General features: G+C 40.4%; 4 protein-coding genes across 7 annotated transcripts; 2 read left to right on the forward strand and 2 right to left on the reverse strand.

Annotated features, from left to right (window-relative positions):
* The first annotated feature begins 3,306 nt into the window (after positions 1-3,306).
* slc25a33 (solute carrier family 25 member 33) lies at positions 3,307-10,704 on the forward strand. The gene is made up of 7 exons (XM_020089530.2): positions 3,307-3,556; positions 5,195-5,368; positions 6,641-6,718; positions 7,796-7,896; positions 8,192-8,258; positions 8,892-9,172; positions 9,281-10,704. The coding sequence occupies exons 1-7, from the start codon at positions 3,516-3,518 to the stop codon at positions 9,478-9,480; spliced, it is 942 nt and encodes a 313-aa protein (XP_019945089.1). The 5' UTR covers positions 3,307-3,515; the 3' UTR covers positions 9,481-10,704.
* Positions 10,705-12,146: 1,442 nt separating this feature from the next.
* Positions 12,147-18,793, forward strand: LOC109630845 (uncharacterized). 3 transcript variants are annotated; one of them, XR_002202815.2, is made up of 9 exons: positions 12,147-13,516; positions 14,242-14,280; positions 14,745-15,053; positions 15,760-16,068; positions 16,440-16,754; positions 17,014-17,163; positions 17,265-17,341; positions 17,568-17,685; positions 18,102-18,793. XR_002202815.2 is itself a non-coding variant. In XM_020089285.2 (8 exons), exons 1-7 carry the CDS (start codon positions 13,483-13,485, stop codon positions 17,306-17,308), a joined length of 1,200 nt encoding a protein of 399 aa, XP_019944844.1. In that variant the 5' UTR covers positions 12,147-13,482; the 3' UTR covers positions 17,309-17,341; positions 18,099-18,793. The 3 variants fall into 3 exon arrangements, 2 of the variants coding, with proteins under 2 accessions (XP_019944844.1, XP_019944843.1); XM_020089285.2 differs by lacking the exon at positions 17,568-17,685 and having other exon boundaries at positions 18,099-18,793; XM_020089284.2 differs by lacking the exon at positions 17,568-17,685.
* A 254-nt stretch (positions 18,794-19,047) lies between these two features.
* Positions 19,048-23,488, reverse strand: LOC109630846 (emerin-like). Its single transcript, XM_020089287.2, has 7 exons — positions 23,143-23,488; positions 22,889-22,996; positions 21,522-21,553; positions 20,799-20,830; positions 20,622-20,672; positions 20,463-20,525; positions 19,048-20,279 (listed from the first exon to the last, which is right to left on the reverse strand). The coding sequence occupies exons 1-7, from the start codon at positions 23,222-23,224 to the stop codon at positions 20,069-20,071; spliced, it is 579 nt and encodes a 192-aa protein (XP_019944846.2). The 5' UTR covers positions 23,225-23,488; the 3' UTR covers positions 19,048-20,068.
* Positions 23,489-23,909: 421 nt separating this feature from the next.
* Positions 23,910-27,314, reverse strand: LOC109630687 (uncharacterized). 2 transcript variants are annotated; one of them, XM_020089004.2, is made up of 7 exons: positions 27,207-27,314; positions 26,830-26,872; positions 25,134-26,753; positions 24,964-25,030; positions 24,802-24,868; positions 24,588-24,713; positions 23,910-24,508 (listed from the first exon to the last, which is right to left on the reverse strand). In XM_020089004.2, exons 1-7 carry the CDS (start codon positions 27,282-27,284, stop codon positions 24,398-24,400), a joined length of 2,112 nt encoding a protein of 703 aa, XP_019944563.2. In that variant the 5' UTR covers positions 27,285-27,314; the 3' UTR covers positions 23,910-24,397. The 2 variants fall into 2 exon arrangements, with proteins under 2 accessions (XP_019944563.2, XP_069382410.1); XM_069526309.1 differs by having other exon boundaries at positions 24,802-24,871.
* Between the last annotated feature and the right edge of the window lie 15 nt (positions 27,315-27,329).

Here is a 27,329-nt window from a genome sequence, read left to right on the forward strand (position 1 = left end):
TTCTTTAGCTGCAGCTTTCATATTTGATCACTTGGTGTCAGTATTTTCAACCCTAACAACCATGAAGACCAGTTCCGATCATCCAGACTCATTGTTGTGACATTCAGAACATTGCATTACATCTTAAGAACATGTCATCCATTCAAAATTGTGCCTGTGCAAAGGAAAGTAAGTATTAACAATAAAATATATGTTAGGTATCGAAGTTAAAGAACTTATTCTGCAGAATATGTGTGACTGACAGATATGTGATATTATTAGATTATTGATACTGAAGTCTTGCTTCATAAGAAGCACTTAACTGCACACAATAGCTGGATTGAATAAAAAGCAAATCTCTGCTTTAACTTTTCCACTTTAGATTGAAATTACATTTTTAAATTTGAATAAAATTTGTTGCATGAATATAAAACTATAATTTGAATGAAGCCATCTCAAAACTCTACAGACTAAATCACTTATTACATCAACATGACAACAAACTCCAACTAGATGTTTTTTTTATATCACAAGCCAAAAAAGGCTGGAAACCACTGGTTTAGTCTTTAATATATTTCAGGGTGCAAACCACATGATTTTTTTGGGTAAAATCTTGATTTGAAAAGAAACCAGTAACCAGAACTGAGACATGAATGTTGTGGAGTAAAGACTACACTATTTCCTTCTGAGAGAAACTAGAGTGGAAGTATGGAAACGCATGAGGAAAGTACAAGTGCTTCAAAACTGTACAATGCTTCACTAGAGTCATTGAGTTACTCTTAACCACTGAAGACAATTCTAAAATGCATATGTGTTTTTTTTACTTGACTCACCTCAGCTGCTTAATTAAGACCATTCATGTTTGCGAGACAAAAGCGATCCCTACCTTGTTATACAATGTTTCACTGTTGCTTAGTACCAGTAAAGTAAATAACAAAGGTACAAATACATCGAAACAATGTCGATGTTGTCATCTCAAAAACAAGTTTGATGTACACTTTCAATACAGGATGACAGAAATGTTTTTAGGATGAGAAATAGGTCAAAAATCAAGCAGTACTGGTTCAACAAGTGTTTTTCTGGCACACAGGTGCAGGTGTTATTGTGCAGACACAGACAAACAATCTCTTATCAAGGCAATTGAGTAACTTGTTTTTCTGTGGCTTAATCTCCGCAAAGCAGGAGTTGCATTCCAAGTTGAGACCTCTCATTGGTGCGCAGCACATACCATAACATCACACCCTCATTACAGCACATGGTGGTGTCAGGTTATGTCTGTGTCGTCCTGTGATCTGGCTGCTCTTATCAGAACAGGCTAAGTATAGGAAAGCCAAATGTTTGATTTGAGGTTCTGCAGCAGCAGGAAGTAATAAGATAACTGGTCTGATGAGCATGCAAATCAAAATGCATGATTGCGTTATGGGATGACCTTTGAAGGATATTTTATTATAATTCATCTTTCCAAAACAAACAAGCTCATGTGATTGCACTATGTGTACACTGTGCATTTATACCCCTGAAAATGTTTTGCAGCCATTATTGTATGTTTTTGTAATGATACCTACATGAAACTCTACAAGTATATTTTTAATGCTTATTCAAACTTCTATACAAACGATATGAATACATGCAATAAGAATCATGGTTGACACTAGATTATACAGCCCCAGATTTATAGTGTAGGTTTGTTTCCAGAAGAATGAGCGAATAAAATAGTTACCAATTTGTGCAAGTGCCCATATGTATAGTTCAACAATGAGGGATTTTAGTGAAAAGATGAATAGATTATTTGGGAAAATGAAATGAACGACCTTGTTTTATCTAAGTAAGAGCTCACTCAATTTTATGAAATCCAGGTAGGCTTGTTCTGACATTAAAGGTCCAGTGTGTAAGATTTAGGTGAAAGGGAACTATTGGCAGAAATTTAATGTAGAATTATCCTCATGATGTTTTAGTTCATTTCATCTAAATTGTATGATTTGTAGTTTTCTTTACCCCAGAAAAGGCCCTTTATATTTAAATACTTTATATTTACATCTTTTGAGTTTTATGACAACTGAAGCTACCATAGGTTCTCTTTCATATTTGAAAGGGGAGGGTGAGGTGAGGGGTGTTCAGCAGCAACATGCAATTTCTACACTAGATATCACTAAATTCTACAAACTGTACCTTTAAGAATATTCAAGTTATAATTATGAGGTTCTTCAAAACTGCTGAGAACATTAAGAATCGAGCTTGTTCAATGGTTCATCATTTATGTCCACACATTGTTTACAAGGTAGCTCTTACATTTCTCTGTCCTGCTATTTTGTACATATCCTCCAATTATCAGAGGACATGGAGATACCTACGTTCTGTGAGTGAAATTAATTGCATTGAGATCTCTTTCAAACTAATTTGGTTTTTGTTGATGTGCCATAGTCCGACTGAGCAAGGGTCAAATCCCTGTGGCTGGCCACATCAGTGGACCATCAAAAAATCCATAAAGTTTTTTTACTAGCCCTTTCTGCGTGCCTGTCATCTGGGATGTGCACGAAAGTGTTTGCATGTTCCTGGTTTTGGGTCAACGGGCATCGACAGCTGTGTTTGAGGAAAATGTGGAGGATTTGTTGCAGAGAGAGAGAGAAGCTGTGACGCTCACTCTTAAGCTTGTTACCACTTCTTCTCCCTTTAATATTGATCAACAAATAACCCAGATGTCTTTCAAAACTTGTTTTATGTTATTTCTTGAAATTTTAGCAGAAAATGTTTGAATATTTGAAAATAGAATGTTCACAGTGTAGAATTCAGTGGTGAAGTTGCTTTTTGCACCTGAATACCCCTCCCCTCCCCCCTCCAAACACGGAGGAGAACCTGTGGTAGACTTTAGTTGACATAAAAACTCAAAAGGTGTTTGTTTGGTTTAGGCCACTGTTAAAAACCTGGCAGCCTCTGTAGAGAAGGACCGCTTCCAGATGTAAATACAAAGTTTTTAAATATAAACAGTTCTAGGGTGAAGGAAACAACCATTTGCACAATGTAGATGAAACACACTAGTGAAACCATCACTAGGATTATTTTCTATTCAGTTCCTGCCAGAAGATCTCTTTCACCTACATCTTACCCACTGGACCTTTAAATTGTGGGCTGCGTTAACCAGTGTTACATGACACAGCCATCAGAGTACACACTGTCTGTCAATGATTGGGTCTGGTGTTTCACACACAGGCCGGTGAAGGTCGGAGGGGTCCGGGCAGATCGTCGAGCATGTGTGTTTGTTGTCGCTTCTGTTACGTAACGAACTGAGAAAGAACAAGGTGTCGTGCACGTGTCCCTACGTCATAGACAACACCCCCGCCCGGCCCACTGACGTCAGCGCGGGTTCCTCATCAGCTCATCGGGCCGCTACGCCCCGCGCTGACAGCTCCACCAACCCGGCACAGATAGAGGGATCGACGGGAGCTCATCGGGAAAACCACCTCTGCGACCGCTTCTTTCACCCGGGGACAGTTTAAACCGAAGCACGATAAGAGTATGGTGGCTGTTTGAAGAGCACGATGGCACAGAAAGACACGCTGCTTCATCTTTTCGCCGGGGGGTGAGTCACATTATTGATACTAATTCAAACCGGTGTAACGTTATTATTACGTTAGGGGGAAACGAAACGTTGAGATTGAAGCCGGGGCGTAATGTTCGCTGCCTCATCCGTTTGAAACAAAAGAGAATTCACGCTTTAAGCTAAAGGTTTCTCAGCCGCCAGCCAGCATGCTAACCGAAACACCGAAAGGCGAGCTAGCTCGTGTTAGCATAGCACAACGGCTGTGCTCTCTCCAGGTTCACTGTCCTTCACCAGCGGACACATTCACCACGTGAAATCTGATGTGTACATTTAATCCACATATTAGACTAACAACACGGCCAACGTTAGCGAGGACAGGGGACTTTTCTTTTCATTTCTGTGCGTTACATCCATGCGGAAGTTTGCTAATACCTCGTAGCCACCGTTAGCTACAAGATGTATCCAGGTTATCGGGTTTGTTTCGTGTCCAAACAACCCGGTGTTTTATTCAACACATTGTGTGAAGACTTGGGCTATAACGTGTAACTCAACACCGTGAGTTAGCGGTTGGTCAGGTGTCCTCTGGGCCGACCGGTCGCGGTGCAGTCTCGGGAACATTTGGCCTTTAGGTACGTGATGTCTCCGGTGTTACGTGGGACTTTGCCAACAGGGAGCTCCGTGTTCTGACGCGACAAGCTCGTCGCCACCTGGCCGAAGAATGCGAACTGTTCCCCCCCAGTATATGTTCACGTAGGACCGTGTCACGAACATGAAGCTGGATGACATCCAGTGCATGTTGAGGTCACATTAAAGCAACACAGGCTTGTTAAAAATGACGCCATTTTACCCTTGAAATGTTATGACGTGCATGAAGTTTGGCTCCATATGTAGAATAGGTGAATTGATCTGTACATGTTTTTGTTTAAATGTAACATCAGTTGTGTTATGGCAGTGCCAGCGACTTTGTTTTTATTGTAGCTGTATCCGGCTGATGGGGTGCAGTGTCTCCAGCATCTGCATGAAGTAAACATTTACCAAAAAAACCAGCTGAGCCTGCATGGCAGCCTTTGTCCTCTTTCTTCATTATATGTGCAACGACACCAGGGAGGTCCCTTTCGGTCTGTCAGATGAAGTATTATTGAAAAATGAATCCGCAATCATAATTTCTTCTTTCTATATTTTCTAACAATAACATAGAGGAGAATGATTAGTGAATAGACAATTGGAAGTTTGACTCTGTCCTCCAGACATGAGACAGTACAGAGGCTTAGTTTAATCTGTTCCAGACTTCTAAGCCTGTCACTGATACGTTTGCATACACGCTTCATAAATGATGTGCTATTGAGACATGTGAAGAACCATATGAATCAAAAAGTGGTGCGGACATTGAAAAGTGCTGCTCTCTAAAAATAGTCTTTCCCAGTGCAACTGGAACGTCTGAGCCACAAAACACTTAACCAGATGTGTTGGTAACCCTGTGTTACCACTGCTAAATAAGTCTTGGTTCTGGCTGCTCATATGCGTTAAGAAAAAAAAAAAAAGTCTCCTCAGTCAAGGCTCACATGGGGTAATAGGATCATTTTGAGCACACTATTATAAACTGGTTAATAATTGTATTATAATGACAAAACACATCTATTGGCCCATAATCCTAATTTTAATGTTATCCATTTGCAGGTGTAGTGGTACGGTGGGGGCCATCGTGACCTGTCCCCTGGAGGTGCTTAAGACACGGTTGCAGTCCTCTGGCCTCACCCTCCGGCCCGTCTTCCAGGTTCATCTAGGCACCATAAGTGGTACGGGGGTTATTCGACCGGGGCCTGTTACACCTGGCCTGCTGCAGGTCCTACGGTAAGATTTCTGTCTGTGCAAAAATTGCTACAACTTGCTATGTAAGCTGTCCCTTTTGAGGTATTTGTATTTCATTGCATGCAAAGGGACAAAATGTTCCCTCCTCACAGTCTATGTACTTTGCTCTTTATCCTTATTATGGAGGAGCAGGCATGCTTGTTGACTATTGTAGTTGCAGTTTGACTTGCTACTGTGTGAAAACCTCAGTGTTTACATGTGTTTGTTGTGTTGACTGAACAACTTTGTCAAAGTTACTGCTTTAAGCCTGTAGAAATGCTTTGGGAGAGCCTTTCATTTGCACTCTACTTTATAGTCGTGGTTTCATAATCCTCTCCTACATAAAACAGATTCAAGTACACACTGTCTTTTTTGTATTTAGTGTCTTAACCAGCTGTTCAGGGTAACACAAGTCATGCTTTCCCAGCAGGCTTTAAGATATGCTTCAAACAAGGTGTTCTTAAAATGCTCTATTGTGAATCTGCTTAGGTTCGGGAAGCCTAGGAGCAGCCTCAGTAGGACAAATGGAAGGAGGGGAGGTTTTAAGTAGGGGGCTGTGTCAGTGTTATATTACACTTCGGACCATGGCCACATAATTAACCTGCCTGAACTGGTGTCTGCTTTAGCTGAGGCCATAAAAGCTACTGGTGCCATAAGACAAATTTTTGTCTTTGGAGAACAAATATTTCCTGTCAGTTCAGGTGCTTTTCTAGTATTTGAACTTGCTTTAACTGATACAGATTCTTGTTTTCAGGGCTTGTAGAGGGTTGTCTTTGCAAGGCTGTGTGTAACATTCATATTGGACCTGAAAATAAGTGATTATACATCATTTGTTGAAAAGTTGTTGGGAAGTAGAATGTATATTGGACTGCTTTAGGGCATAACAAAACACAGCAGCAACTGCAGTTCTAACCACCCCTTCATTTGGCCTCAGGCAGACCTGAATGTCATCTGGAGAATGAAGGTTGCTATTTACAAAACAGACACAAAGTCCCTGGGATGTGGCTGACGTGACAAGCCAAGCGCTGCAGAGGGAACCGGGTTCAGTGTATAAACGTATGCAAAACCAGCTCGGGTGAACAGGACTGGTGTAACTTTTAGACGACTGCATGAGGGAGCTATCTTAATCATGCCCTTTAATAGAGCCTGGGATAGTCATACTGACATTTGCTGTAATAAATGAAGAGACCCTTCAATGTGTACTGTGGTGTGTATGGATAAAAGTCTGTCAGTTATTTCATTGTATGATGGTTTAGGTCTCTGCTTTTATTTCAGATCAATTCTTGAAAAAGAGGGACCAAGATCACTTTTTCGAGGTCTGGGACCGAACCTTGTTGGTGTGGCCCCCTCAAGGTACAATGAAACACATTTGAGTTGCTCTAATATATCAGTGTTGTCCATCTCCAGTTCCAGCCATAACAGTGTTAATTTTGATGGTCAGAGTTAATGATACCTTCTTGTTATAGTGCAAGTCAATGATAAAACACAAGGAAGTGTTATTCTAAAATAATAAACAAAGCAGAGGGAGAGTCACAAAGGGAAGCAATGATGATTTCTCAGCAGCCTTGTTTCCGTGTATAAGGACAGCACAGATTGTACTTTACCACAGCTGCTAACAAAATAAAACCAAAAAAGGGGGGAAGCTGTGTTTACATTTTACTTTTAAATGGCTGAAAACACAAACTGGCTGTATAAACAGGAAGCTGTTGCCATGGCATTGATGTTTGAGTCTCCCCCTAACTTTACAGGAAACTAGTCCACATGAATGAACAACATAGCAGTTTAGTTTTTACACAAACAGACTGGCAATGAGAATAACTGGGGATGCTTGATCGTGTTTAAATTTGTGTCGGAAACCTTTGCAAGGAGTTGTATCAATGTTTTTTGCACCTTTCTTAAATTTCAATTTCACCACAAAAATTCTGAACTTTGCCCTGTTGGCTCATGGTTGATAATGTCCATACAACAGTAATATAACTGTAAAAGAAATTGTCCTAATTCACGTGCCTTAAATGTTGATCAGACTTTGAAACTTTGTTAAACTGGAAAGGGTCACAGGTTTGGGTCATACATTTCCCCATGGTTAATCAGTAGCCACAGCATGAGCCTTTGCTCTGTGACTCCACTGTCCCTCTGATCCACTGGCCAGCTCAAACACGCTTACATTCAGAGCAGCTCAGTTAGCATCTGTGGTGCCCAGTGCTTATTCAGCCCATTCTGGTGCAGTAACAGTTTGTTCCAGAAACCAAGCAGAGGGAACAGGCACTGGGAAACCGACTGCTCTGGATGCACTCAAACACTCTCATCAGCCCAAATTTAATAATTTGCATATTTGAACAGCCGTCACATATTTATAACATCTAAGCACTGTGTGTAAATCTTTATAGCTACTTCTGTGCAGAGTTCTCATCAGTTTGTTCTTTATTTCAGAGCCATTTACTTTGCTGCGTACTCAAAATCGAAAGAAAAGTTCAATGGGCTGTTTGTCCCTAATAGTGGAGTGGTGCACATGTCCTCCGCTGGTGTTGCAGGTGAGAATTGTGCATGTTCCCCTTTGTTATAAAAAATAATGTGGTGCCAACTTAAGTCTTTTTAAGGCCTCTCAAATGAACATTGTCAAGTTCAGAAAAGGACTACATTTTAATATTCCTTGACTGTATATCTGACTGAGCAGTATATTTTGCAAGTTTTTATTGTGGTCTTATAATTTCCCTCAATTGGCTTGACAAAAACATTTTCCCTTCACAACTTTGTTTGTAATTATGCGGACCAGGTGATATTACCCTGTAGTGTAAAACAGTATTTTCTTATCTCCCTTTTCCTTAGCTTTTGTTACCAACTCTCTGATGAACCCCATCTGGATGGTAAAGACCAGGATGCAGCTGGAGAAAAAGTGTGTGCTCTCTTTATTTCACCTGCCCTGTGTGTTCTTGAGTTTTTAAATCTTTAGACAGACTGCAGTTTAAAACAATCAGATTTATTTTAAGGGCTTTGCAGGGGGTAAAGGTTATAATGTGACCTTTCAGCTTTAACTGAGCCTGCCTTCGTGGCACTGACCTTGGGTTACACTGTGTTTGAGACGGAGCGTGTGACCTGCGCCTTAAATACACAGTGCTGACGCACTGTCCTGCGTCCAGGGAAAGAGTCTATATTTACATTGCCGAGTACAGGGCAGTAGTATCATGTGATGTCACACGCACAAGTCTTGTCTTTGAAGAACACTTGCTCTGTAACACAAAACTATGGCTTTATGAATGAGGGGGAAAGATTCAAGTATTTCAAACAAAATTAAGTTAAATTAGGTTCTAATTCAAACTATTAGGGAAACTACTTAGCTCCCTTGCTTTCTTCAAATGGATAAAACATGTTGCAATTTTAATATCTTTTAAAGTAGGAAATGCTTCAAATGCAAACGCTGTTTTCTTAAAATGTATAATTGGGTTTAGTACTGTTCTGATACCTTGTGCTGGGGATTTATCATATTATGATTTTAGCACTAAAGAGCCTGACCTGTCTGATCTTACAGAGCCAGAGGAGAGAAGAAGATGAATGCACTGCAGTGCGCCCGCTACGTTTACAGAACAGAAGGGATCCGTGGATTCTACCGAGGCCTGACTGCATCTTACGCCGGCATCTCGGAGACTATGATCTGCTTCCTCATCTACGAGACACTGAAGAAACACCTCGCCAAGAGCCAGTTCGCCTCCCCAAATGGCGAAAAGGAGAAAGGAGCATCAGACTTCCTGGGTTTGATGATGGCAGCTGCTTTTTCAAAGGGTTGTGCGTCCTGCATCGCCTACCCACATGGTAAACACTTGTATTCATTGTTTTTCCTTTGCAACAATCTAATGTCAGGGTAGAGTATTCATATTTACTTAAATGGCTAATACTATTTTTGTGCTTCTTTCTCCGCAGAGGTCATACGGACGAGGCTGCGCGAGGAAGGCAGCAAGTACAAGTATTTCTTCCAGACAGGAAGGTTAATAGCAGTGGAGGAAGGTTATGCAGCTTTTTATAGAGGACTCATTCCACAGCTAATTAGACAAATCCCTAACACAGCCATCGTCCTCTCCTCTTACGAACTCATTGTCCATCTGCTGGGAGACTCCAAGTGAAGACATGTTTGAAGTTTGGCAGCTTCCTGATAAATGATGGATTCCTCGCAAAACCCAAGTCACACTGAGCAAGAGACTTTTTGAAGATGTAGCACATACTGTTCATATTCTGATGTGGTGCTACAGAGACTTTTATGGTGGAGCTGAAGCATATTGTACTGTTATCCAAAGAGCTAAACAGATTATTTTATTGAAAGCTTGTTATTAGGAGTTTATCAAAATAATTCTTGGAAGTCGTGGTACTTACTGAAACTCCAAACCTGTGAAAAAAGGTCATCTACTTAGACGACTAGTGTTAAGTTAACTAAGTTATTTTATGTTTTGGTATTTTATGACATTGTTTGTTTCCTTTTATCAGTGGTGAATGTCCCATCTCACACACACACACACACACACACACACACGGGTTGACTCATTAAGTTATCAAAGGGAAGTTATTCTGATGAAGTGAAAATAATATTGCTGTTCCTTGCAGTGTAATGACCACAGACCATTTTGAGATTTCTGTTTCACAAATGCTGTTCTGGTTTTGAATTACAGAGAAAGTTATCATATTTTTCATTAATATATATATATATATGAACATATATATACAGATTTATCTGTATTTTTTTCTTAGAAAAAGATGGTCACCTTTTCCAATATAATGAGAACTTGGATGCTTATTTGACCAGTGGTTCAATAAACTGCATCAAGGAAACGAAATGAGTTGGTGACTGACCCCCAGTTGAGAAATCTGCCTTTAGTTTGTTGTATACACAATAGTAGTGCAGGGTTTTTGCATTTTCACTATGGCTCAATAACTGATGAATCAGATTATGCTAGGCAATCGTGTGCTGGTTCTGTTTCGAAAGCCAAATATACAGATTGATTCATTTAGTTAGGACTTTATACCTGTTGATAAGTTTAGGATCTGGATAAAAGACACAACTGAAAAAAGTATTCTATAGTCAGAGATTTCTCTAGTGAATTAAATTTTATTCCACTTTTATAACTCTACATACAAGCATAGTGCCTTTATTACAGTAAAGGCTCTTATTTGCTTGTAACTTGTGTTTATACCTTGACTGAACACCCAGAAGCGTTTTCCAAACTTCATACTGTTATTTGCTGAGAATGTTTTATTGTTCCCACTAATGTCTCAAACTCAGTCGCATGGATCTGAAAACAACTCTTCCACTATCTCTGCATATCATGCTTATAAAAATGATTCTCCCCTTTGGACTTTTTCATGTTTTAATGTTTTACAACATGTTCTAATTTTATGCCCTTGATCAGCATGAAAGATAAATGCCAACGTAACTTCACTCAAATCCATATAGTACAAATATAAAATGCATATCACATCTTTAAAATCCATGTTATTGTTAATAATGCATACATACAAGAGTTTAATGCTTCAATTTATATTTGAAAGAGTCTTCAGGGACAAGTTTCAAGTCTATATAGTAATAATATAATATGAGTCACTTAAAATGTGAACATATTTGGTCATAATAAAGGAAATGAAATTGACCCTTAGCCAGAGAAGGCCAAGTCATCTATGATTGGAAAACAATAGGAAATGAGAAACATGCCTTGAAGCATAAAAAGTAAGTCTCTTTATGTGCCAGACAACTAGACTAGTCATACACGCATCAGCAAAAATTACTTCCTCTGGTTGTGGTTTTTGTTGATTCATCAACATTTTTCCTCCAGCCAGGAAGAACATGCTCGTGACTGAATAGTTGTGAGAAGACTGCAGCTCCCAAGGAGCAAAGTGAAATTGAGACATACTTGCTGTTAGTGTTATATTTCTGAAAGGTCCCATCTAAAATCAATGGGTGCCTGTTTGTCGTTCTCTCTGTGAAATGTATACACACGGTATCACTGTCTTACACCTGCAGTGGCTGTAATCAGCCCTGTATGACCACAATTCCATGATGTTTAATGTAATACCAGTTTTACAAGTATAGTCACTGTTGGGAAAATATGAGGTAAAAAACCATACAAAATTTAATTATAAACATATACACTCATCGGCCACTGTATAAGGTACACCGGTTCAATTGCATGTTAACACAAATAGCTAATCAGCCAATCACATGGCAACAACTCAATGCATTTAGGCATCTAGACGTGGTGAAAACGACTTGCTGAAGTTCAAACCGAGCATCAGAATGGGGAAAAAATGGGATTTAAGTGACTTTGAACGTGGCATTGTTGTTGGTGCCAGACAGGCTGGTCTCAGTATTTCAAAAACTGCTAAGATACTGGGATTTTCACGCACAACCATCTCTAAGGTTTACAAAGAATGGTCAGAAAAAGAGAAAATATCCAGTGAGCAGCAGTTGTGTGGACGAAAATGCCTAGTTGATGTCAGAGGTAGGAGGAGAATTGGTGGTTCAAGATGATGGAAAGGCAACAGTTACTCAAATAACCACTCTTTACAACCAAGGTATGCAGAATACCATCTCTGAACGCACAACACGTCGAATCTTGAAGCATATGGGCTACAGCAGCAGAAGACCACACCTGTCAGCTAAGAACCATGTCCATCCCTTTATGACCACAGTGTACCCATCTTCTGATGGCTACTTCCAGCAGGATAATGCACCATGTCACAAAGCTGACATCATCTCAAACTGGTTTCTTGAACATGACAATGAGTTCACTGTACTCCAGTGGCCTCCACAGTCACCAGATCTCAATCCAATAGAGCACCTTTGGAATGTGGTGGAACGGAAGATTTGCATCATGGATGTGCAGGCGACAAATCTGCAGCAACTATGTGATGCTATCATGGCAATACGGACCAAAATCTCTAAGGAATCTTTCCAACACCTTGTCTAATCTATGCTACGAAGAATTAAGGCAGTTCTGAAGGGGGTCCAACCCGGTACTAGCAAGGTGTACCTAATAAAGTGGCCGGTGAGTGTCTGTATATGAAGATAAAGTATATAAGTAAGTAATAACATAATCCATAATTTGCAGAGTAGTAATAATAAGATACGCAGAATATAAATCTATATTTTCAATTTACTAAATATAATTTACTAGTGAAAAATAAATATGCAATAATGAAATAAAAGTAGTCATTATAAAGACATAAGAACAAATAAATTAAAATAACATTGAAGGCTGAACACTTGCATAAAATATACTTGCATATAATGATGGTTCAGTGTTTACAAATAAAGTGAGAGATTAGAAACCTTATTACCTGGGTTCACATATTTAATTTGTTTGATATCTCACTGATCAACAGAAAAAACACAAAAATTACAATGATCTGATGATAATGGAGAACTACATTGTTTTTAAAAGATGGTAAACGTACATCTTGTCCTACTGTCTATTCTGAAATGTTTGATTTGTAACTGATCAACAGAGAACAAATACAAAGTTTACTATAATCTGAGAAACTTCTTCCACGCTTGTATATGTGAAGGTGAATGTGACTCTCTGGGGCCCAGGCTGTGAGATCAGGCTCCGGATCCCGAGCTCCTGAGCCGCTGAGCAGAGTCGTGACCCCCAGAGGAGATTACTGGCGTCAGAGCTGCGCTGCGGCGGAGCAGTGACCTCTGTCTGCCGCAGAGAGAACAGCTCACCAGCGGCGTTAATTCCCGGACTGTTGACGACGTGATTGCGGCGGCCTTGACGGCAGATAGCTCACCCAGCGTCACCCCGACACGCAGCCTCCCTCCCTGGACATGTCGTTGTCTTGAGAGCCGCCAGCAGACGCTCTCCACTCCCACACTACACTTATAATAATCACCGTCCTCTCCTCCGCGCTGCTCTTTTACCTACGATGTCTTTAACTCACTTCCGCTGCTAAGTGCTAGTTGGTCAGAACTTTAGCCGTTCGCTAGCTCTTAGTACTGTTAGCCAATCCGAGTCTCTCCGGCACACCAGCTAGCTAATGTCTTGTGCGGTCCTTGTGTTTAAACGGCGGCCAGCACCATTGCCGGGACACCGGGCATTCTCCCCCCCCGGGCGGCTGATGGAAGGGTGAGGGGAACGATGCTGAGATTCCTCCACATCCTCCTCCTAGCAGGTGAGCTAAGCTAGCTAACGTCGGATAGCCTGCTAGCTAGGTATGAGCTCGGTAGTTTATGTGATTACGCAATAGGATAACTGTGCCCGTTACTCTATTTAAATTAAAGTATTAAAGTCTTTTCTCTTATTTGTGAATTAAGACACATTATCTTGTAATTATAGTTAATTCACACTAAGCTTCTCTTTAGCCTAATCTCAGTTACTAAGTAGCTAGCACTGAATTCCTATTGAAATAAGTTGAATTTAAAAAGTATAGTGGAGTTATATATGTGTGGTCATTTGGAGGCTGTTGTATGTTGAACAGCTGAGCTCAACCTTATTGTTTAATGTGGCTAAATAATCTTTTAATTGTCACACAACACAACGATCTGTCCACCTTCACCTGTTCTATCAATGAGTTTAAACACTTATGTCTAAACTATGACAAATGTTGTACCACAGATCGATCTATTTCCATAATTTCCCATTTGTCTTAAAAAAATAGTTTACTTGCACAGTGGAAATATGTTTGTTTCTTGTATATATATATATATATATATTTCAGTAGAAAGAAAAAATAACTGTTCATAGCAGGATTTTTGTATTGGATGAGCTGTATTCATTTGGCTAGTGTTAGGTGTAGTTAATAGACAGCTAGCTAAGTAGCTGCTGTTGTTGGCATGAATGTAATTGAATTTGTTTTTGTCAGATAATAATTCCATGTCTGTAATGTCCTCCTCACAGGCCTCTTAGGTGTGGTGTGGGATAGAGTCGATGCTTTTGGTAAGTGTGGGATTTCTCTGTCTCATCCTCATGCACTGAACTCCAGACATTCTCCTGAGATTCTCCTGAGGGGCTGTCTTTGACAACGCTAATGTCATTCAAAATAATACAAATATCCCAGGATGAAAAAGAGTAGCCATACACGTAGAATATGCGAACGAAGATGTCGACTTGAAAAGACAACTAGATTCAAGAGCCCTTGAGGATAATGGGTGGCGCTGGTGTCATTGTTCTATAAACAAAAGATTGTGATTGCCTCAGCAGAATTTATACGTCATGTCCTGCCTCCTGCATGCTTTACTCAGACGCCACCCCTCGCCTGAATGCTCCAGAGATTTTCCTGTTGTTGTGAACTCATCAACTCCCACAATCTCATTCTCTGGAGAATATTCAGACCCAATTGTCCAGATATTTCTGGAGTTCATGTGTAAAAATGGCTGAACAAATTTTTCTCTGATCCACAGGTGGGGTCAGACTAGTGGATGGGGAGGACAAGTGTTCTGGGAGAGTGGAGGTACTCCGCCATGACCAGTGGGGGACAGTTTGTGACCATGGCTGGGACATCCGGGAGGCTGACGTTGTTTGCTTGGAGCTGGGCTGTGGTTTAGCTGAATTGGCCCTTCATAGTGCAAGATTTGGTGAAGGTAGAGGGGCGATCTGGCTGCGCCATGTCCAGTGCACTGGACATGAGTCCAGTTTGACACGCTGTGCTGTTGTCCTCCACAGTAACTCCTACTGCACCCATGAGAATGATGCAGGGGTGAAATGCTCAGGTGAGACTTTGGTCTGATAAGGAATTTTATTTTCCAAGGAGCACTGCCAGACGGTTGACTGATTTCTGCTTTTTTGATCCATAGAGGATATACAAAGCTCACTGTTATACAGTGTGACAGGTTTCTCCATTGAACATAAGTTAACAATACGGACATAACTAGAAAACACACAATTTATCTGGGACAGTGAGGCATGTCATTTTGTTAAGAGGTGTGGATTTGATTTGATTTGACCAGCAATCTGTTTCCCACCAGTCCATTAATCTGTGCAATTATCCAAAACCTTCAGCAATAGCAGAAAACCAATGTCTGTTATGACAGCAACAGTCTTGACCCATGAGGGACTTTACTTGAGTCTGTCTGCAGAATCATCCTCTGTCTTCAAAAATCACTTTAGACTCACCTCTTTGAAGCTTACCTTCTCTGTATTTGTACCTAATTTGAGTCTTGCTTTGGACAGAATTGTATGAACGAATGAATAAATGTACATAGTGTTTGTTTGAAGAGGGGTGGCCTGGGCAAAGAAATACATTTTTTTAAGGAACGAGGAAGGAATACAACATAAATGTAGGATTGTACACTGAGATTTGTGGGTTATCTGAAACACTCGGATAGTATTTGAAATAGTCTGCATGTCAGCATGGTATTCGATAAGCTGGGTACAGTCTATTGGATAATCCTCACATTTTGACCTGTCTTTACTCAGGTACCCTTTTAACACCCACCCTCACCCTGCTGTCACATCACACTGTGTTCTCACCCGGCGAGGCTGTTCGCTTTGGCTGCAGTGTTCTGCCGGGTCACCACCTCAGTGACTTCCACCTGTACAAGCACGGAGTGTCCACTCCACTGGTTACACAGAGGGCAGACCAGACCCAGGCCGGGGTGGAGCTCACGCTGTCCGACATAGAGACTTTCCACCAGGGCAGCTACAGTTGTTGTTACAGGATCAAGGGTGGCTTCCCCTCTCAGCTGCTCAGCTCTCCGCCAAGCAACTCCATCAACATCACCGTGGGTGAGTCAAAACTGTATTGTCTAATTTGTATTAAATCTATTAACCTCCAACCTCCATTCTCATAAGCAAAAGCTACATTTATGGTTTGAACATGGCTCATAACGCCACCCAGCGTTTTAAACCATTTTGGACCTTTCAGGGCCAATGTTGAAGTAGAGTTTGAGACATGTCTTCGTCATGACGTTCATATATATTTGAAAAAGTAAAGTTGGTGGAAAAGACCAAATAATCTTAAAACATTTTGTAATAACAAATGTAATTTAGGATAAAGATTGTTATCAAGTTAAATCTGAATCCCTGCAGTTTCAAGAGAGTCTCATGTTATCTCAATGACCTCTCATAATCTATTGATTTTTATTTTTCATCCACAGTGGAGCTCTTGACTCCCCAACACTGGTATAACACGTCCTCTGAGGCCCCGGCTGGTTCCGTAATTAAAGGCCACAATTTTAATATCACCTGCTCCACCCTGCAGCAGTACCCCGGAGGTTCCTTCCAGCTGCGTCTGATCCGGTCCAATGGCACCGTGCGCCAGTCCCTGCCTGCCCTCGCCCCGTCCGTCACTTTCACTTTTTCCAACGCCCAGAGCTCCAACGAGGGCTACTACTACTGCCTGTATCGGGTCCAACTGGGTGGACGCACCTTTGTTTCCAGAGAAAGCCAGCCCCTGCCTATAGCCATAAGAGGTGAAACTGATAGTATTACATACTATAAAGATGTGTTAAAGATTAAGAAAGGTATCATGTGTGCTAATAATCTGAGTGGATAAAATACTGAATGATACTATAATATGAATATTACATCATTTAGAGTCTATCTAGATTTCTTTCCTGACAGTTTTTTATTGTACAGATTTGATGTTTTCCTCTAGTTTACAAGTTGTTACAAGTTGTTCTATCAATGAAAACCTGAATGAAACTCACAGGTTACTTCTCTGACCCCCAGACCCAGATCCACTATTGAGTCCAATGGTGATCAGCTGGCTTGTGTCTGGCCTGACATTTGTGGTAGCTGTCATTGTTATAATTATTGTGGCCAAGGTACTATGTAACAAGGAGAAGAAGCCCTCTGAACTAGAACGAGAGACCAGAACCTGTAAGTTCCACCTACTGAGCTCTTTATACTTCAGACTGATATGACTTTTAGAAGATGTCATGTATGTCTACCAATAGTAACAGATGTGCTTTTCTTTACAGGTGTGGACAACACTTATGTTGCCTTATCAATTAACAAGCTATAATGGGGTACACAAGCAACAGAACAACAACTAAAGGTACTGAAGGTCATGATTCTTACACTAACACTTCATATATAGTGTTACATACCTACCACTCTTAGAAATGTTCATTTTACCGGTTTACAAAAATGAATGAAAGGGTGTTTATTATATTCTTGTATCAATTACATTTTTGTGAGTTGTTAGCAGTGTTCTTTGGGTCTTCATTGTGTTGGTTTTGCCATTAAACTGTCTCACTCAAAGTTGGACCTTCTACTTCCAGGTGTAATTGAGAGGGCCAGTGTGAAGGATTTAATGGCATCTAGTGGTAAAGCTGCATATTGCAGCCAATTTAATACCCTTTGCCTTACCCTACCTTTATAAGCGTGGTGGCCTTTCAGGTGGGTACCATTGAAAGTGCAAGGTTACCAAAACACAATTATTGGTTTCAGGTGATTCAACACGTTACCATAATTGACAAAAAAGACTTTCACACTGGACCTTTTAAACTCATCTCTATGTTTCTAATTCTGAAACCAGCTTGGATACACCAGTTATGATTTAGACATATTCTATATAAAGAAAATTAAAACTCATGTAAACATGTATTTATATAGTTTCTACCTCCAGCTGACGAAAAGCCACATTAAATCTACTTAGATTGATAGATCTGTCACGTATGAATAAAACAAAAAAACATCTGAGTATGGGTGGATACTGTTTAGTTACTACATTTTGCTCTGATTGTATCGCTGTTCTTAATTGTGTGAGGTTAGTGAATTAATATGGTGCATTTTGTGTTTGTCCTTTCAAGCAGAATCTCTAGTGAGTGAAGCGTCAGAAGGATGACACTCCTACATGGATTCAGACGGCATGTAACAAGAGAACCAAAAGGCTCGGCTGGTCGTCGCACACCTTTGACTAGAGGTACCAGATGGACCCTGTTCAGAACAGTCTGGATGAGGTAGTTTCCACTGGACACTAACATAGACCTAAGACTACAACATATTTCTAGCATACCAAACTTCAGACTAGTGTCACTGCAGGGAAACAATGGATATAACTGGCTATTACAGATTGTATTAGAGTGAGGTGCAAGCTAATGGCCACAGAAGACTGAGAGACAGGAGCAACTACTTCCAAGTCAAGTTTATGGTTCAGGTTGGACTTCAGATTCACTCACTCGGTTACTGCCATGACCTCAGATGTATGGAGTGGGGAAATTACAACTAAATACTAAACTGGGGAAACTGTGACATGGGTTCTTCAGGTCTCTGAGTATATGCAGCTCAAAAACATTTTGTATTTATTACCAGGTAACACTAATGGCAGGCTCAACTAGCTTTCTATGTATTTGCTTCCACAGATCAATGATCCTTAAAGGATTATAAAATGTTTTTTGTATTTTAAGTCTAACCCTACTCTTCATCATGTCATTAACATGTACATTACTGCACTTAGAAGTGTCCAAGTAGAAACTGAATCGATAAAAATGTTGCTGTTGTAGGAGCTTCTGGTTTCAATTCGTTTTTTATGGTATTACTGCATGTATTATGTAGTTTATAGCATCAGATCAAACTACATAAAAGGAGAAAGCTATTGTCATGAAATGCACAATATAGTTTCTTTATTTTTATACCCTCCGTTATTTAAACATTAAAATATTGTTTTTGCCCCTGAATAAAAGCCTTTAAACTTGTAAACGTATACAAGCTCTTTTATATTTTGAATAATGAAACTGAAGTACAAAACAAACCACATCAAACTCTGTATGCATGTATTTGGTACAAAAGTGCAATACCTCAAAATTACTTCTTGTGAAAAAAAGCATAATCGTGACATAACAGCTTGAATAAACACTGAAAAAACATTTATATCCCAATTATTACTGTGAAACTGCTGAGGCACTTGAATTACAGCCAAAAACTGTCCAACCTGTATTTTAATGTAATCATTTATTACCCGCAAAATGAATCAAAGGACGCATGCTTAAGAGTATTTAACTAGCAGGTTCTGATTAGTCTTCATAATACCAATGTACACAGAATGATATACTGTTAGATACTCGGAATACCAAACACTACAAAAATGTAAAATTTTTGGGATACTTAAAAGATCTCTAACTTTTACACATTGTGATCAGTCAGTTTTTAAGATATTGAACAATGAAACGTTTAAAATATAAGTTTTTTGATGGCATGTGATGGTCCTTTTATAAGAAATGTGTGTGCAGTTAAATGACTGGATATTTATCGTTTCTTTAATTGTGCATGAATATTCGATGTGAATTGCTGAGGCAAACATATCATTTGCTGAAGATCAATACAATAGAGTGGACAGGCATTTTTCTGCAGTTTGTGATGCTCAATGTGCCAAATATTCACTGTGAGTGTGACTTCTTATTCAGGAAATCCACTTGCTCACATCAAGATAGTAGTAGAGTTTAAACTGTCATTTCCTGGCATTTTGCACCAAGCATCACTGAGTACATTGTGCTGCTGTGAGCTGTGGACAGTTATCTACAAAATTCCTCAGATGACGCTGCAGCTACCTTAGTGTCCTCATCTGTTTTTGGTAGAGGTGCGAGACTGACGCCTGTGACAATCATGTATTTTACCTTATAAAAATAAGCGGGCTAATAAACTGCAATAGTGACACACACAAATATTGCATAAACAACAATTTCAGCAATGTCTAAAATAAAGGCATTTACCAAAATACATTCCTTGAATTGAAACACAAAGTGTAAGAGCCCAATAAATGGAGGAAAAATAAAATACTCAATCATTCTAGCCCTTTGAGGGATTCATTTGTCTCCATGCTGGAAAAAACCAAGTAGAGAAAAATTGCCACAGCCAAGAAGAACATGAGCTGAACCCACATTGGGATGAAGGGGGACGACTTTGGGGGCTTCGGAGCATCTTGATCAGATTTCATGGGCGTAGATTTCAAGGAGGAGGCTCTGTAAGTGGACGGCGTTTCATGCATGTAGTGGCTGAAGGAGAAATTAGAGCAGTTATGCTACAACATATTAACATCTCCCTAATATACTAGCAGCAACCAAAGGCCAACCTGTCAGATAACGCTGTTAAAGGCTAATATCGTATATTTCGTATATATCATATATTTGAATGTAAATGGCTGATGAGACCAATCATCTTTTTATTAATTCACTTACTCATCAACAAAATCTCTTCCTCTGGATTCAGGCCTTGACCTCTGGTACGCTGAGTAAGACGTCCTGTGGAAAGCGACATAAAATGTAAACATGAAGGTTTTGTTCAGCCATTGTCAACTGGAACAACAAAAAACCCAAACAATTCTAACTGTAGCTTACTGTTCAAGTTCCCTCTCAGCCCAGTTGGGTCTGGAGCTCAGGTATGAGCCTCTGGATGGATAGAGAAGAAGTAAATAATCATTCAGACTATTATTAGCTTGTTGATAACGTGAAATAGTAATTATAAAAGAAAGACAATCAGAGTTCAAACATAGGAGAGCCTCAGTGAGAACCAACCTGTCACCATAGTCTCCACCCTCATTCTTGACCTGCAAATCCAGAATCAGAGAAAAAATTAGTCAGGTTTTTACAAGTGTTGATATAAACAATGCAGCTCTTTAACTATTGCTGCAATTCATTTTAATGTACTATTATGTCTGCAACTCTAGCTCTTGCATGGGATGCCCTGCTCAATCAGATTTTTAAAGAAGAGTCTAGAGTTCCATTTCATTTTGAACAAATATGTGATTCTCGTCACTGAAACTCCAAGGTGAAGTGCCTGAAGCACATTTTTACAAAAATGGGTTAATGGAGAACTTAAACATTTGAAAGTATGAAGATGACTGTTAGATTGATGATCACATGGTTGAAACTTATGTAAACTGATCGTAGCTGTAAACACAAAAAAGGCGATTTTGCTGATATTCATCATAAAATAATATTTATTTCCCAAGTGCCTTCATGAAAAAAAAGCAATCAATATGAATTTAAGATTCCTTGTTGCATGAAACTAATTTTGCAAGACTGGCATGCACAGATGCGTTCACATCCTAGGTACTTGTGGTCATTCACAGGTACAGCTGCAGTTATCGGCTAAAATATCATTATCAGGGGTAAAATGTTCCCTCCATCCCTAAGCAACGAGAAAGCAATAAAACTACAACTCACATTCAGATTCAGGAGGCAAGTAATGAAAAAAACAATAAAGCACCCGGAGGCCTGGGGGACAGAGATACTTACTGGTGTCCTGTAAACATAGGTGACTTCGTCCTCTGCAATAAAAACAAGTATCACACTAAATGTCAGGAGAAGGTCCCATTACTTCTGCACATTTGTAAGACTTGGGAGCACATTGACTGCTGCTCAGTAACATTTCAGATTTAGGAAAAGGTTCAGTGCTACTGTGGTGTCCACATTCATTTTTTGTCAATTCAAACAGATCAGCAAATTTGTTTTCCTTCACTTATGATTGGCTTCACATCATCTCAGAGGGAGGTTGGAATAGGTTGGAACCTGTATGGCCAGAGGAAGATATTTGGCTCTAGATAAACAAGGTGTAACACATAGTATATACACTCACTGAGCACTTTATTAGGAACACCATACAAATTCTGGGTAGGATCTCCGTTTACTTGTAAAACTGTCTGATTTCTTCATGGCATGGATAACTTTCAACAATCTGTTTGAGATTCTGGTTCCTGTTGCAGGACTGCATCACATTCATTTTGCAGATTTGCCAGATGCACATTCATGCTGCCAATCTCCCGTTCGAACAGATCCCAAAGGTGTTCAACTGGATTCACATCTGAATCACTCAACTCATCGTCATGTTCACAAAAGCAGTTTGAGATGATTTCTGCTTTGTGACACGGAGCATCGTGCTGGATGAAGCCAGAAGAAGATAGACTAGGCTGAGGCATTCAGGCGAAGACTGTTCCGTGTTATAGGGATAGTTCACCCAAAATTAAAATTCACTTCTATGCTGATGGTGATGAAGGGTGGGTGAAGTGTTTGAGTCCACAAAACACTTTGTTTAGTTTCAGGGATAAACAGTGTTGCAGCCGAATCCAATACAATTGAAGTAACTGGTCATCCAAGTGTCCATCAGCTCCAGGATTTAAATCTGGTCTTGGTTTCGAGTCGAATTTTGATGCCAGGGCCCAGTAGACACTTGGATGTGACCACAGGAGCAGTACGGAGGCTTTTTAGTTTTTTTTTACATTTTAAGTGCTCACCATTTACTTCAATTTTATTGGATTTGGCTGAAACGCTGTTTACCCCTGAGACTCAAAAAGTGTTTTGCGGACTCAAACACTTTCACCCACCTTTCCATCGGCGTAGTGGCGAGTAGATTGTGAGTGAATTTTCATATTTGGGTGAACTATCCCATTGAGGGCTCAAGCTGCTGACCTGTGTGTGAATGACTTTATGCTGCTGCCACACAGTTGACTTAATCATTGCAAGAATAAACAGCTGTACAGATGTTTCTTATAAAGTGCTCAAATAGGATTTTATAACAAGAGTTTCTTCAACACTAACAATCCTGTACATATGCAGCCTCAGAATGTGAGTGTATGTGAATGGAGAATCTAGAGATGGACAGATACCCTCTTCTCTGTAGTAGGTCTTGTCAGGTGAGGGTTTACTGTACTTGGCTCGTTTCTCTGTGGCCATGGCCTCTCTCAGCTTCTTCTCATACAGATCTCTGGTGGAGTCTGAGAACAAAAGGAAGGATGAAGGATCAGGAGCAGACAGCACTGAGGTGACAGACAGGAGGAGGAGGAGGAGGAGGCCTGTGGACTCAACAGGAATTAACGTGGGTTCGAACACGGACAGAGAGTAAACAAAGTGAGCCTCTCACCGACCACAGGTCCGTGTCTGATCCCGAACTCATCGAGCAGCTCGCTGATCTCCTGCGCACTTTTACCGCTCAGAGAAGACATTGTGTTTTCCTCTCGCTTTATTCGCTCAAGCCTCGATGGGGTGAATTTGTTTTGGTATCGTTTCTGTTCAGCTGTTCTCTCAGTCTTTAAGGAAAGACGACTGTAAACCCCGCCCGCCTAAATCGACCGGGAGCTCGTTTTGAACTCGCGGGCAGCCCGGGCAAGTCCACTGGTTGTTCAGGGGAGCAAACAGAGGTTTAACCCCGCCCTCGTTTGTTGAGTCAGGTGTGGAAAAACATTCGCACTTTCAGTCTACATCATTTCCGGTTGGCAAATTCTTCTTTATGGTTTCTTTTTTTATTCTGGTTACGTTTCAGAAATGAAGCAGCGCCACCAGCTGGCTGGTATTTATAGTAACTAAAGCGATCAACACTCGTGTATCAGAATTAAATGTTCTCTCATCAGTAATGTCACTAACTTGCAGTTTATTTAACGCAAAAAGCCTCTTCCCAAACTGTTTCTTTTTTTACAGTGATTATTATCATCTTTACATTTTATTCATATTAATTAAATCCATTCATTTTGTCCAAGTCCACCATTTTAACAACTTGAAGCAGCGCGTTACTGTTGTACCTGCTAACATGGAGCCTAATGTCAAGCAATTTGCATATTGTTGGCTTATTAAGTTTGTTGGCTAAATAAAACTGTAAAAAGGATAAATGAAGCAGTTTAAGTAAATCACAAGTTTTGTATGTAAAAGATTTATTCGCATCAGTACTTGCAGTATAGAGTAAAAAGCAACCAATAGCTTTATTTAAGAATTTGAAGAGAAAAGTAGAAATTCTTTGTTACCTTCTACCACAAATAATAGTAAATTTCAATAATTGTCAGGTTTATTAATAATTCACCAAAAATACAATATAAGTAAAGGCCTTAGCTATAGGCCCATTTAGCCCTGATTTAAAGGGAACATGTCTTATCTATGGTTCATGTTACACATTTAATGCATATTAAAGATAATGGTTTCCAATTATCAGTATTTAGCATTTTACACTGCATATCTTGCATAAAATAGCATAGTGTAGCATAGCATAGCATAACAAAGCCTGCAAGTTAGCATGTAATAACAATTTAGCTTTGTTTTGCTGAACATAGCAAATTAAAGCATAGCATAACATAAGATAGCATAATGTTGCACACCATAGCGCAGTATAATAATATAACATAACATAACTAGTCCCAGATGAAAAGCCAGTCTGGTTGGTCTGCAGCCAACCAGAACATCAGCAGTCCCATCACTACGACCAGACCTATCGTCAGTATTGACTTCAGCATGCTGAGACACTGCAGAAGAAAACAACAGTAATCAATTTAGGCACAAACAAACAAAGCAAATGTTCATCAATATCCAGTGAGTACGGACCTTGTGTCTTCTGCTACAGATTTGTCTGTGACTGACATCCTTCTCTGGCTCGCTCTGTGGCACCTCAGTCTCTGGGGGATCAGGGGCAAGCATCCTTTGCAGGGTGTCATCAGCTTCTTTCAGTTCCTGGTCACAGACAACGCAGTAAAACAGTGTGTATGTGGTTCTGTGTGTTCTCACTCGTGACCACATGAAAATGATCATCAGCTCTCACTTCAGATGATTCTGCAGAGCTTGGGTCGTCCTCTCCGTCTGTGGAGCTGCTGAGTGAATCACTGTCACTGCTTGGCAAAGAGGAGAGAGACAGTTTTGGTTGTGTCCATCACACATCAGGTTGAACTAATAATGTTTGATGCAGACAAGAAACTCTGCTTACCTTTCAGTTTCATAGTGAATGACTTGAGATAGGGGATCTGCACAAAACTGAACTTTTATCTGCCTCTCTAAAAACATGCACAAATAGAAACGGATGAATTGCGGAATACATGTGAGGCTTTTAACATTATTTAGTAATAAAGGCTATGAACCCGTCTCATCTCCACTCACCTTCTCTTTCATCCTCCCCTTCACTGTCATTGTAAAACCTGAAGAAAGCCTTAATTCTCTCCTGCTCCCAGCTCCTCTCCTCGTCATTTTCATCATCTCCCAACTGCCCCAGCTCAGTGATCCCCTGGGCCTGGACCTCTGTGTTGAAGAAGAAGCTATCATCCAGGGATCCCTGGTAAGATGGACTTGTGGATTTGCCCTCCTCTCTCTGTATGAGTGAGCAGGTGTTGATGTCATCTGCAGGACGCTGACTTGCATGTGAAAGAGCTGTTTCCGCTTTATCTGTGTCCTCTGCGGTTGACAGGTCCTCAGACAGGACGGAAGCAGTTTTTGACACCTCAAAATCCCAGTTCATGCTGAGATCTGCTGGTTCTGCTTCATTGTTTAGAATGTGGTGGTCGTCAGAGATGCCCCACCTGGAAAAGGCAGCACCGCTTTGACTGTAAAGCAGAGTGTCCTCCAGTTTGTTGTCATTTTCAAGTTCCTCCTCTCTCCTCATCACCTGGACCTCATCATCACTGGAGCTGTAGGATTCACTCTCACCCGACACATTCCCAACAGTCTCTGTTTTTCTTCTGACTGCAACATCGTAACTTCTGAACACATCAGCATCCATCTCCAAATCTCTGCGGCACAGATACCTGCCTCCCTGCTCGTCCGTGTCCTCCTCTGTTCCCATCCATGTTATATCCGTCACAGCTCCTTCCACACGGACGTTCTGCTTTGCATTTGAACAAGTGTTGGACGTACGAGACGAGGCGCTTGACTGGGAATTACTTTCCAAACGTTTGACTCCATCTTCTACATATTCACATGAAGAAAAGTCTGAGGGATAATCTGCAAAGCTCTCACCGGCCTCTTCATGCTCCTCCCCTGAGAATTCCTTCATTTTCTCTGCGTATTCCTCACCATCAGCTTCAGCAATGAGACCCTGCAGATTTTGCACTGATATATCCTGAAATTCCAGAGTGGCGGTCGCAGTCTCACTTCTATTAGGACTTTCCACATTTTCTTCTTGTGTTACTCTCATGCTCTCACTCTCACAGTCAGACTCTTGCTTGGCTCCTTCACTTTCTCGCTCATCCTGTTTAATCTCATCACCTTTTGTCATCATCTCATTGCCACTTTCAGGGAGTCGCTTAAAATAGGACACCTCCTCATCGCTCTCGTTGTCACCTTGTTCCACTTTTCTAACTTGAGGGATTGCAGCATCCTGCGGGGCAGAAGGGAATCCCTCAGCAGAGATCCTGTCCTCTTCATGACCAAACTCACCACTGCAACAAACTGACATCAATAAGTCTCCTGGTTTGTCTCCTGTGCCCATGTCCTCTTCATTCTCTCCAGACACAAAGCAGTCGTGTTCACAGTCTCCATCCGAGCTTGTGTAATCCTCCTCTGGCGTACACCTGCCACCTTTATTTTCAAATTGATCTTTATCAACACCTTCACTCGTGTATATATCTTCAGGATCACTAAACAAAACTGCAGTTTCACCGGTTCCTTCCTGGTGCAGAGCTCTGTCTTCATCAGAGATGCCTGTCTTGTCTTCCTCAAACTTTTCATAAAAATTTAAATTCTCAAAGTCTAAATCTCCATCAGGGAACAGTGGATCAGACGAATCTGCAACAACACCATCATCGATGATAACTCATTTGTCATTTAAAAAAAACATGACAATACTAAAATGTTTTCTTACCTGAGAATGCATCGCTGAGGAGATTGGAAAGACTTTGCTCCATCTTTGCAAATAAACAAATAAACACATTTGTCGATTAAACCAGGAGTTATAACAACACAAATGTTAATGCATTGCCTCAGATCAGGCTTCCTCTCTGAAAGGAAGACAGCACCAAGTTACTTTTCTTTGTTGCTGCAAGTGGCTTCCTGTCAGATAGACGGTGCGTAGATTACATATTAAAACTCAAGCCTTTATTTAAACATGCGATATTGAATGTCAGCATTTTTTTTTTAGCCTGCCATTAAATATGAAGATATAAAAGTATGTTGAAAGAAAGTTTCTCTCTAAAAAGTGAAGTAATAAAAGCAGTGTTTTGTGCTGCTGCAGGAACGTACCTTCAGGAGCTCATGTAATGTCAGCTTTGATGCGGTTATGGTTTCAGATGCACGATATGAACTCCTACACTCACACATGCAGTTCCTTCTCGATGAAACAGCTCATGTTTATTGTTTTTTTTT

This window comes from Paralichthys olivaceus, chromosome 6, assembly GCF_024713975.1.
Source record: "Paralichthys olivaceus isolate ysfri-2021 chromosome 6, ASM2471397v2, whole genome shotgun sequence".
Classification (NCBI taxonomy): Eukaryota; Metazoa; Chordata; class Actinopteri; order Pleuronectiformes; family Paralichthyidae; genus Paralichthys; species Paralichthys olivaceus.